The sequence below is a fragment of the Rhododendron vialii genome, chromosome 7a (assembly GCF_030253575.1).
Source record: "Rhododendron vialii isolate Sample 1 chromosome 7a, ASM3025357v1".
Classification (NCBI taxonomy): domain Eukaryota; kingdom Viridiplantae; phylum Streptophyta; class Magnoliopsida; order Ericales; family Ericaceae; genus Rhododendron; species Rhododendron vialii.
In genome coordinates this window covers 14638969-14652287 of record NC_080563.1, presented here as the reverse complement: position 1 = coordinate 14652287, position 13319 = coordinate 14638969, and the positions used below count along the sequence as shown (strand labels likewise).

Genomic DNA, 13319 nt, shown 5'->3' with positions numbered 1-13319 from the left:
ACACGTTTTGCTTTTTGTTTTGTATGGTGTCGCCTCTGGTTTTGTATCGACTATGAAGGGAAAATTATCCCGTGTAGAGTCGCCATAAATATCCATGGGGTCAATCTATTAATTTTTAGAAAATTTAAATATGGTAGTAGTAAAAAAAAATTCCACGGGGTCGCCGGACCCGCAACCATGGCTGTGGCGTCGCCACTGGCAATCCGTCTAGCGGTTCCAGGATTAGCACAAGCAACAGTAGTAAAACTTTGCACAATCTCATCATCAGTAAATTTAAGGCTACTAGCGCAGATTTCGTAAAGACTTGAAACGGTATTATCAAAAAACCATTTTATTCCTAGAGAGCCAAATTTTCAACAAAGTTAACTATAATTAAAACGTAACTCCCTGAATTGGTTCCGGAATGATTGGTGTTGTTGAGCAGCCATTCCCTCCATTCGTCCAATCCAGCCGTGAGAGGGCCCTGGACACTAGGCAATTGAGTCCACGTAACGCACTGGTAGGGCAGTCAAAGAAGATTCAGGCCCCCCCTATTCCAGTTACAACGTGGGCACAGATCATTTGTCTACCAAATTCCGAATGCGGCGTTGATGATTGGTGAGAATTTTCCCATATATGCATTAACACCCACAAGAAACTCTAGAGTTTTATACTGGGATCTTGAGTTTCCAGATCCAATTCCATCTGATAGTATGATTGGAGTTGTCCAGCATAGAATCATGAGTAGATTTGACACAGAAATTTCCGTTACTCGAAAGGACCCAACATGGTGTCCCCTGAAGACTAGACCATTTGGGGATTAAAGTGCTTAAAATGATGCTCAAAGCATTACTGTTGACAGTAATATTGAGCAAATTAGTGTCCCAATCATTCGAATTGGTGATGAAATCCGCAACCTGAGAATGGCCCAAAATGTTATTGGAAATAGTGTCACCAAGTGGTTGACCTCCAATCATGCCAAAACAGAGTATTCTGACCATCCCCAACAATTCATTTCAAATTATTCAGGATAATATCTCTGGATTTCATCATGCTCCGCACACATGAGATGCCTTTTTTGTGAGAAGGCCAATCTTTAAAGCTCTTGTCACTCAAATACTTTTTTTGGAGAAGTTGGATCCATAACTGATCACGTTCTGTCACCACTCTCCAACCAAGCTTGGCCAGGAGGACCAAGTTTGTGTTGCCTGCCTTTCGGATGCCAAGGCCACTAAGTTACCGCTAAGTTATCACTACGGTCATATATCAACTATTATCTGTTGTGCTCCCGTCTGCCCGCTAAGTTACTGCTACAGTCATATATCAACTGATATCGGAAAGGCCGATATATAAGTAAGTAATAATACAGGATGTCCAAATTCCTATTACTGAACAACCATAGGATATGGGACTTTTCATAAAACTCTGAGTCACAGTTAAGGTATATGAAACAGAGAGGGGGGCCATATATAGAGGTTCGAAGTATAGAAAATTACAGAGAAGAACAAAATACAGAAATGAAGGAGGAGGAAAAAAAAGTAACAGCCAGCTCAGCTAATGATTATAAGATGAACCTTACTTGAACTTCTTCTTCTTCTTTTTTGATAGGATAAAGGTTTATTAAGAAAAACTTATTTGAACTTGAATGAGCGATGAGAGGACGACGGTCGTCCTCCTCCTATCAATAGGTCGTCGCGATGAAATCAGAAGTCAAGATGAAAACCAAAAGTCCAGTGGCCCTAATTGTCATTCTGGTTTCTCTCACTTCCTTTGTCCGCTGTGCTCCACCCGTTGCCGCCGCCGCCTCTCTCCGTCAACCACATCCAACTGGTCCTTACATGGTCTCCCACCTATTGTAAGGTTGAACCTTGCAATAATTGGAAGGTACTGAGAGGTTGAACCTTGCAATAGGAAGGTACTCACGAGAATTGGGAGAACATTCTATCTCCATGGCCTGTGGCTGGTGGCTGCAGATGGAACAACGATTACGTTTTGCCAATCTCCCTACACCATGTCTGTGACACCCCGTCTCACATCGGAAGTCTACATGGATGATCTTGGGCATATAACAAACCTTGTGGGCTACTATTAGTACCTTGTGCTTAAGCTTTTGAGCCATGTGGTGTGGTTTTGTGGATCAAAATCAAGGTATTGGACCAGTGGTCTACTTGGGGCGTTACAATGTCTTCTCTTTTGCTAAAGACCTCGAAATATTTGGAAGTGGCGTAACGATCTTTTGCTAAAGACCTCGAAATATTTGTACGTGGCGTAACGATTTTACGTGAAAATGATCATCTCTCTCTGCACGACCAACGAGTGGAACCTGCTCCAATCAATCATAGACCACTTTCATACTCCAAACAAGCAGTGGATCGATTTGAAAAGCTTGACTTGTTGAAGACTTTGAGCGAATGTCAAATTGTAGTCTTCGACATGATCAAGTACGCGAAATTGGACATCGAGTCCGCGATTGAGAGTGAGGTCGAAGGAAACGCTGTTTACATTTCTTGTACTCCAGATACAGAGGCTACAACAAGCCCCGATCCATGTGCAGCAAAGTTTTTTCTGAAGGAGATTTTCATTTACCTTGATTTGCGCGTCATTTCCTACGTACCATGTCCACAGAGCCAGGGTTTGCAGGGATGAGGGTGCCCAAACCCTAACCGTAATATCAAGATTCTGCCACAACTTCCACCCTTACCCCAGCCTCAAGCCCAACCCACCACCCTACCCTGCACGGAATCGTAAAAAACATACATAGATTTGTGATTCAAATTGAATGACCAATGGTAAAGTCCCTCTATGTCCCGTGCGTGTGTGGATGTTTCGAAAACTACTAATGCAGTGGTGTGCTTAAAGGACGAATGTGCTTGCCGTGCCTAAATTTTTCATTCAATAGGGCCCCCATGCGTTAATTAATATATTAGCTTGTTGTGGTTGAAGCTGGAGATGGGCAATCTTGCTCAAGATTTGGCTCTAAAGTTAAGACATGATGATACGGGGTTCTATGTAGCTTGAGCTGCTCTGGGAATTATATGTTTTCCAGTCTTGAGCCCGCTCAACTTTTCTTCTAACAGAATTGAGCGAAGGTAAGTAATTAATTTCAACTTTGAAGACCTCTTTCTTTTTTAAATAACTTTCGCTGGCTGCTGCTATCTACTGGATTTGGAGAGAAAGAAACGAGATGCTCTTTCAGGGTCATGGTGTTCGTACTTCAGTTTTGGGTGGCCAAGTCCGAGCTTGTTCATGCTCATGGAGAGGCTTGAGGCTTTGTGATGCTACTAGGTTGTTAGCTAGGACTTGGTCTCTTAGCGCTCTCATTTTTTCTTATCTGTAAATCTGTTACCCAAAACGGTTTAATTACCCAAAAAAAAAAAAACTAATGTAACTAGTCGATTATGTATAATTCTTTTTTGAACTTTTAAAATGAACAAAAAAATAAAAGGTACCCCTAAAATTTGGAATAATTTTGGAAGCGCCAGCACGTTGAGCTTTACCTAGGGCCAGCAGGGTAATTTCATCTCTTAACCTCAACAGTTCCTCGTTTAAAAAAAGAAAAAACTCTACAGTTCCTTTTGGAAAATTGTGGATGATCTATGTGCACGGTGAGGATACACAAATGCGTTAATGTGCATTTGGAAAACTCGGAACCATCGGACTATCGGAGAATGATTGGGTTGGTGACTTTTGATTCTTTTCGCCAGCCAAGATCAAGTAATGTTCATTTTTGAATCTCTATATGTATGCTGCTTCTATATTTCGTATTCGTTAACTGTGATTCAGAGTTTTTAATAAAGTCCCGTATCCTATGGTCATTAAGTAACAGGATTTTGGACATCCCATGTTATTATTTACTTATACATCGGCCTGTCCGATATTAGTGGATACATGACCGTATACCGTTATATTTTCTGATACCGCGATTTGAAACCGCGTGATTCTAAGGAGTGGTTTCGTCAACCCTGCTGAAGCAATGAGTAACTCTTACTTTCCTCCCAACGGATATATTTTTTTATCTCAGACCAGGTGCGACAGAGACGAGAGGCTTCTCGACTGGAGTCTGGACTGGGCTTTAGGGCTTGGGAGTTTCGATCAATTGATCGACTACGGACTGCCAGCCGGGTAACGTAATATATAATACAAAAATTACACAAAATCTCCTTGGTTTTTAAAAATTACAGCGCCAAGCTCCGCATAGCCACCTAGGCGGCCACTGAGCTCCGCCAAGACTCCCTGGCCGCCTAATGAAACACCTAGGGGGGTAATCGCGGTGGCAGGTAGCCGCCAAGCGCCTAGGCGGCCGCCATTTAGAACAATGCCTGAGGTCCAACAACATATAGTAGCTTAGATTTGATAATTGAAAGACTCCAGAGATAGCAGGCCAAAAAGAATGACTTCTGGCGGCTTAAAGATGCTGACAGCTGACTATACACAGTGTGCAAATCTGTACTACATAACCTCGCTCATACTCTCGCCCAAGAGGGAAATAGCCGAAGGCTCTATTTTGTACACGGGTTTTGGTAAGGGTGAGCAAAGAAACTTTTCATGGTTGGTTACAAAAACAAAGAATCAAAGATATAGGATTTCTATCTTCCTGGTAAATCAATAAATGCTGGAAAGTAACATAGAGAAAATACCAGAGCAATTTTAAGTCTCGAATACCATCTAGATATAGGATTTCTAGATGGTGTATTTTTATTGTACAATGAGGTACTGCCACGCACTAGATATACTAGTACACAAAATTGTCATCGAAGACGAGAAAACCGCAGTTCGAAGAGCTTCAAAACCAAACCACACTTAGAAACATGATTTTTGACTATCTCAAACACTTGGAGCATTTGGTCAGAGGCATAAGTTCTCTTTGTTGCTGTTAGGCAATGACTGCAGTCTACATGATAGATTGGAAGTATTCCAGACATTAACCAAATGGCACATCCATATGACGACAGTGAATTCCAAATTTTCTTTCTGGAAAGTATATTTTTGAAAAATGAAAGGCCAAACCAAGCTTCCCATCACACTAATAGGAATCTGGAGTTATTAGCACATCAATGGTATTGCTCAGAAGGGGGGTCAATTGGTCAGAACAGTTTTATAAAGCTAACCAAATAATTTGAAGTTGCAAAGAGTAATAAACTCGTTAGAAGGAAGCCCATTGAGTTCCTTAAATATAGTTTTAGTCCAAATATGTGATTTTGCATCTTCCACCCTCGTTGTTTTTGCCCCATCACCATAATGTGATAATAGGCAACAACTAAACCCAAAAAAACCCTCACTCTCTACGGTCTCCCTCAGCTCCTCAGTTTCTTGGTTTTAATTTTCATTTTCATTTTCCTTTCACATGTGACTTTTCAACAACCGAATACATTGAGGGAGAGAAAATAGAAACATTTGCAATCTTATTGAAACAAAAGTTCATCGAGTTCTTTTTCGTTTTTCAGTTATACCTTATGAATACCAACCCCGCAATTTGAACCTAATGGTTACAGGCTTACAGCAGAATCTAGCAAACAAGATAACAAGGTTAAGTGTTTAATTTCCTTTCTAATGCATACTTTCAACAAAAAGCATTGTTTTCTTGAATTTAACCCAAAGACAAACATGAAGTTTCCTACCCAAAAGTCACAGCAAATGCATTTACTTAACCCACTGCTTTCTAAACAAGCCAAATTTCACATAGGCAGCAGGAGGAAAAGACAACATACATACTCCAAAGTTGATCAAGTCAATAAAAAGAAAATACAGGTATGAAGGCAAATTATTAACTAGGCTGCTATTACTTTGGATAGTTACATATTACTCGGTCAAAGGCGAATACTGATATACCAATACAGCCAGTATCATAAACAGATCGACTACAAGTCTACAAGCAAGTCTTCTCCTGGTGAATCTCAAATATGCTAGAAAGTCATGGGATATAGCCATTCCAATTCATAATGGTTAAATACATAGAAAAACAATACTTGAAACAACAGAGTTACGTATATACACTCACATGCTGATCAAGGAAATCGAAAACGCGAATAAATTCAATCCTCACTAAGAGGAAGCAGCCTTTATAGCTCTCTGCAATTCACTCTCCACATCACTAGCCCGATTCCCATTCTTCTTAGATTCTTTCTGCCCGTGTTCTTCCCCGCCACCCTTCTTGTTCTTCCACTGCTCAAACCCACCGGAACTCCCACTCCCAACCGGCACCTTCTTCGCAACGCCATCCCCATACCCTTCATAACTCCACCCCTGCTGCCCTCTCAACTTCCCAAACCTCATCTCCTCCAAACTCTGCTTCATCTCCCTGTTCTCCCTCTGCAAAACCTCCAACTCCCGTCCCACCGACAAACACAAGCCCTTCAATATCTCAAAATCACCCTCATTCCCATTACCATTCCTCACCTCAACCTCCTTCACTTCCTTCACCTCATCAACCCTCTCTATACCGATCTTACTCACCGTCAAAAACGGCATCTTTTTCGTAACATCAGCCGGGAAATTAACCCCCCACCGGCAACTCACCGCCACCCGGCTCGTCACCGGCAACCTCGTCCTCGCCGCGACTGCGATTCCCGAGAGAAGCGAGTCTTTACCGGGCGACAAATCGTCCAGGCTCAAGTCCTTCCACGCGGACGGCCTCTCGAGCGGCACAAAGCCCATCGAGGTGACCTCGGCGTCGGGTTTGGAACTAGGGCTAGGGTTTCGAGGGGGGGAGGAGTGGGTGGTTTTCCGGAGGGAGAAGTCGCCGAACTGGGGCTTGATTTGGAGAGAGAAGGTGGGGGTGCTAGGGTTAGGGTTTTGAGGGGAGATGATGAAGTGGGCGGAGACTACGAGGGGGGAGTTCGTTGGGGAGCCGAAGAGGCTGACGCCGGACTTTAGGGTGAGGGAAAGGGGTGACGTGGCGGTGGCGGTGGCGGTGGTGGGGGTGTAGGAGAGTTTGAGGGAAGGGCCGGAGGGGAAGTTGGTGCGGAGGGACAAGGAGAGGTCGGAAGGGTCGGAGGTGGAGACGCCGGAGAGGAAGGGGAGGCCGAAGACGGTTATGGGGAGTTTGGCGCGGAGGAGGAATGGGTTGTTGATGCGGTCGTGGTGGTTGGGGTCGTGGTGGGGCTGATCTTGGACTTTCACCGATAACTTCATTTTCTCTCTCTCTCTCTCTCTCTCTCTCTCTCTCTCTCTCTCTCTCTCTCACACACACACACACACACACACACACACACACACACACACACAGAGTTTCAGTGACTAATCACTCACGGCTTTGGAATGAAGATGAGGAAACCTGATAGGGGCAAGATTTGATTGGGGCTTTCAAGTTTCAACCATGATGCCGGCTAACCCGTGAGTGGCTTTGGGTTTGGAAGGAGTAACAGAGGAGGTGTTCAAGAAAATCGAAATAACCATCCGAATAAAACTGTAACTAGAGGTGTTCATTTAGAGAATAAATTCGTTATATTGTCGATGTAAATATTTATTTTTTTCAAATCAATTATATTGCGTCACGTTGCCATGTTCTATTGATTGAGATCACTATTTTGGAACGTGATGCGATATAATTGATTTAGAGGAAACAAAAAAAAATTTATTCTCGTTCTAGAAAATCGAAATAATATTTTGAATTCGGATTAATCGTCTTATTGTGGTTCTACGGTTCAGTGCTTTGGGTGTGATTTTGACAAAAATAAAAATCAGAATTTTTTGTTTGGTTATGGTTTGTCATTTGTCAAGCTTTGAAGCATGAGTAGAATCAAACGGACCGTTTAGTTTCAATGTGTGTACCCCTATATGCTACTCCCATATTACTTAGATGGATGGCTAACACTATGTGTTTGCCCATTTTTAGGAGGGATGGGGATACTGGGGTAGTTTTTTTTTTTTTAATAGGCATTGGGATCGTTATTGTAACGCCCCGATATTTCAAGGAATTTTGGAAGCATTAACCCAAAAATACACTAAATTTTACAAACTATTAGGCCCCTGTTTATCCTTATACAAAAATTACAATTTCAAAATAATACAAAAATCTATGTACATTTATTTAACAAAAGTAACTCCAGAGCGACTCTAGTTTTGACACGAAATTCCAAGCAATGTTGGCCCAGACTCCGTTTCAGGGGTCCCACCTGTATCAACTGCTCCACTGTGGAATCCTGCACACTCTGGCAAATTGAACGCCGAAGCAAACGATTTGCCAGGATACAAACGTATCCTGAGTGATAATTCACTAAGTAGAAATCCTAAAACCCAATACCACAATATGCAAATCAACAATATAATAATTCATAATACACCGAAGGTACAAAATAATAACACATCGTCTTTTTCTTTACTATCCATCATCTTACATGAAATCTAAGGATCATCTCCACGAGATCCTTTCCTCCCACATCCACTAACTACAATCGTCTCATGGGTCCACCCTTCCTCTTGCTTATCCTGCACCAGGGTCCTAGGTGAGCGCATCTAAGTTATGTACCGAGTATGTTCTCACTTAAGACCATAACAGGAGGATTGAGTCATCCCATGACGTATCGTACATTAGGATCGGACATCCACTACCCCACGCTAACTATAACCGTCTCATGGGACCCATTCTCTTTCTCCAAGAGAAACTTTCCATGACGTATCATACATTAACGTCTCACTAACTATAACCGTCTCATGGGACCCATTCTCTTCCTCGAAGAGAAACTTCCCATGACGTATCATACGTTAGCGTCACAACACCGGGCCCCTCAGGTAACCCATTTCAACACAGGGCCCCATAGGTTACCCTTGCCATCACCATGGCTCAAATCACAATCCACACAATCACACTTCCAACACTTTATCAATTTCCATTTACTTAATATCGTCTACATGAGTCACTACTCGTAACCACCCAGGGAACCTATTTGTCCAATCTACAGCCACAACAAAATATCACACGGTTCAACATTTCAACTAAAAGTACTAACAACATATAATCATGCGATAAAATTAATCATGTCATAGAATTTATCATGCGAGTAACAAAATAATATTCAGTCAAACAATAAATTGCTATACTTAAAATTAAGTCTATTTCTCTCATTTAGAAATTTTATAAAACATTTTTACTATTTAAACATTTTCTTTAACTTTCATATTATTCATAGATTTTACAAACTAATTATTTTTATTGGAAAATACTTATTGCTAAATTTAGTATTTACTAACTATATTACATATTAATATGAGATTTTCATAAGAACAAAATTATGCGAGGCTATTCTAGTCAATATTTATTAGAGTTAAAGATTAACTAATATATAAAATCTAAAATATTTCTTGTTTACAATCTAAATAAAGTTTTACTTATAAAATATTCTTGTTAATGTTTCATAAATATTTATCTACTCCAATAATTTATTAACCACGTAAACGTCCATTCAAATACAAATTAACAATGCAACATCAATAATAATTTCACAATCAAACATTTGTTAAACGATCATAAATTTTCACAGGGTATAACACTAATCATTCCAGCACAACCAGACTAAATTTTAATATAAACAGGACTAAAAATAAATTAACAATTTAACAGCAGATCATCGTCTTCAATAAACTTTAAATCTAAGTAACTCCATTAAAATGCAGATAAAGGTTTTGGGTTTTCGGAAAACTACCTCAAACGCGATTTTAAGTTCGGATAAGTGTTGTACGGTATCCATAGATCGCCGTGGTGGTTCTGAAATCTCGAGGCAGCGTCCGGTGGCACTCCAACAGGGCCCGTAGCAGCGGTGTATCCACGAAACTCACAACTCTCTCTCTCTCTCTCTCTCTTTCTCTCTCTATTCTAGACTCAACAATATAATTGAGAGTAAAATAATATACTGGTGTTCAATTTTCGGATTATGTGGGTATGTATAATGAGAGAGAATAAGATAGTGAGAATGTGAGATGATAAGTGTAAAAGTGGTGGAATGAGGAAGGAGAGTGATACTGATAACGATAAAAAGATAGGAGACAAGTGCCACATTTGGGGGGTTTCAATTCTAATGTATGTGGACGCATGTATGTACGGGGTGAGAATGTATCTGGACGCTTTTATGTATAGGATGAGAGATAGAGAAGTGGAGAGTTAGTTTGAATAGAGTTCTACTTAGGGTTTAGATAGGAAAGATAAGAGATGAATATGAATCACTGATTTCTTGTATATCTAAAGTTTAAATACATATCTTATACAATAATGCAAATAATATCAATTGCACACATAATAATATATTTTAATTATTCAATCTAATTAATTATTGAATTAGAAATTTAAAAATATAAATTTGTATTAAAAAAAATTGGGTCAAAAATCCGGGTCGTTACAATCTATCCTCCTTAAAATAATTTCGTCCTCGAAATTGTGTGTTTAGGAATTTCAAACTAAAACAATAATTTTTTTTTTATAACTCATTTACGTTAATAAAAGATATTTTCAAAAATTTTTTTTTTTTAAAGTTTTTGAAAAAAAAACCATTTTAAGAATCCCTGAAAGATATATTTAGATTCCAAAAAGATATTTGTTCAAAAAGATTAAGGAAGATGAGTAACTGTATGTTAAATAAAAAAAAATTTTAATGAAAATTAATTTTGATAACAACCGTAAAATTATAGTTTCCAAATTATTATTTTTTAAATTTTAAAACCATTGGAGTCAAACGACAACACTACACTCAACAAAAAAAAAAATTTAACGTATCACATAAAAGTCAAGCAAGTAAGACCTATGTTTTCTCACAGTACGCTCTCGAAGTCTAAGTTGAACAACGGCTAAATAATACTTATAGTTTAGATTTAAAATAAGTAATAACCACAACTAGTAACTCAGGTTTACGCTCTCGGAAAGTGATCTACCCAATCTACCCAAGGCCGAGAGTTGAACCTATGCTCTGATACCATTCTGTAACGCCCCGATTTTTCAAGGAATTTTGGAAGCATTAACCCAAAAATACACTAAATTTTACAAACTATTAGGCCCCTGTTTATCCTTATACAAAAATTACAATTTCAAAATAATACAAAAATCTATGTACATTTATTTAACAAAAGTAACTCCAGAGCGACTCTAGTTTTGACACGAAATTCCAAGCAATGTTGGCCCAGACTCCGTTTCAGGGGTCCCACCTGTATCAACTGCTCCACTGTGGAATCCTGCACACTCTGGCAAATTGAACGCCGAAGCAAACGATTTGCCAGGATACAAACGTATCCTGAGTGATAATTCACTAAGTAGAAATCCTAAAACCCAATACCACAATATGCAAATCAACAATATAATAATTCATAATACACCGAAGGTACAAAATAATAACACATCGTCTTTTTCTTTACTATCCATCATCTTACATGAAATCTAAGGATCATCTCCACGAGATCCTTTCCTCCCACATCCACTAACTACAATCGTCTCATGGGTCCACCCTTCCTCTTGCTTATCCTGCACCAGGGTCCTAGGTGAGCGCATCTAAGTTATGTACCGAGTATGTTCTCACTTAAGACCATAACAGGAGGATTGAGTCATCCCATGACGTATCGTACATTAGGATCGGACATCCACTACCCCACGCTAACTATAACCGTCTCATGGGACCCATTCTCTTTCTCCAAGAGAAACTTTCCATGACGTATCATACATTAACGTCTCACTAACTATAACCGTCTCATGGGACCCATTCTCTTCCTCGAAGAGAAACTTCCCATGACGTATCATACGTTAGCGTCACAACACCGGGCCCCTCAGGTAACCCATTTCAACACAGGGCCCCATAGGTTACCCTTGCCATCACCATGGCTCAAATCACAATCCACACAATCACACTTCCAACACTTTATCAATTTCCATTTACTTAATATCGTCTACATGAGTCACTACTCGTAACCACCCAGGGAACCTATTTGTCCAATCTACAGCCACAACAAAATATCACACGGTTCAACATTTCAACTAAAAGTACTAACAACATATAATCATGCGATAAAATTAATCATGTCATAGAATTTATCATGCGAGTAACAAAATAATATTCAGTCAAACAATAAATTGCTATACTTAAAATTAAGTCTATTTCTCTCATTTAGAAATTTTATAAAACATTTTTACTATTTAAACATTTTCTTTAACTTTCATATTATTCATAGATTTTACAAACTAATTATTTTTATTGGAAAATACTTATTGCTAAATTTAGTATTTACTAACTATATTACATATTAATATGAGATTTTCATAAGAACAAAATTATGCGAGGCTATTCTAGTCAATATTTATTAGAGTTAAAGATTAACTAATATATAAAATCTAAAATATTTCTTGTTTACAATCTAAATAAAGTTTTACTTATAAAATATTCTTGTTAATGTTTCATAAATATTTATCTACTCCAATAATTTATTAACCACGTAAACGTCCATTCAAATACAAATTAACAATGCAACATCAATAATAATTTCACAATCAAACATTTGTTAAACGATCATAAATTTTCACAGGGTATAACACTAATCATTCCAGCACAACCAGACTAAATTTTAATATAAACAGGACTAAAAATAAATTAACAATTTAACAGCAGATCATCGTCTTCAATAAACTTTAAATCTAAGTAACTCCATTAAAATGCAGATAAAGGTTTTGGGTTTTCGGAAAACTACCTCAAACGCGATTTTAAGTTCGGATAAGTGTTGTACGGTATCCATAGATCGCCGTGGTGGTTCTGAAATCTCGAGGCAGCGTCCGGTGGCACTCCAACAGGGCCCGTAGCAGCGGTGTATCCACGAAACTCACAACTCTCTCTCTCTCTCTCTCTCTTTCTCTCTCTATTCTAGACTCAACAATATAATTGAGAGTAAAATAATATACTGGTGTTCAATTTTCGGATTATGTGGGTATGTATAATGAGAGAGAATAAGATAGTGAGAATGTGAGATGATAAGTGTAAAAGTGGTGGAATGAGGAAGGAGAGTGATACTGATAACGATAAAAAGATAGGAGACAAGTGCCACATTTGGGGGGTTTCAATTCTAATGTATGTGGACGCATGTATGTACGGGGTGAGAATGTATCTGGACGCTTTTATGTATAGGATGAGAGATAGAGAAGTGGAGAGTTAGTTTGAATAGAGTTCTACTTAGGGTTTAGATAGGAAAGATAAGAGATGAATATGAATCACTGATTTCTTGTATATCTAAAGTTTAAATACATATCTTATACAATAATGCAAATAATATCAATTGCACACATAATAATATATTTTAATTATTCAATCTAATTAATTATTGAATTAGAAATTTAAAAATATAAATTTGTATTAAAAAAAATTGGGTCAAAAATCCGG

At 38.8% G+C, this 13319-nt stretch overlaps 1 protein-coding gene across 1 annotated transcript; it reads right to left on the bottom strand.

The window, feature by feature from the left end:
• Positions 1 to 6021: 6021 nt before the first annotated feature.
• On the bottom strand, positions 6022 to 7110 carry LOC131332680 (uncharacterized). Its single transcript, XM_058366978.1, has one exon. The coding sequence runs from the start codon at positions 7108 to 7110 to the stop codon at positions 6022 to 6024; it is 1089 nt and encodes a 362-aa protein (XP_058222961.1).
• Positions 7111 to 13319: the final 6209 nt, after the last annotated feature.

What these genes read in the sequence shown, in the direction of transcription:
- LOC131332680 (XM_058366978.1), bottom strand. Translation starts at nt 7,110, where the DNA reads ATGAAGTTATCGGTGAAAGTCCAAGATCAGCCCCACCACGACCCCAAC.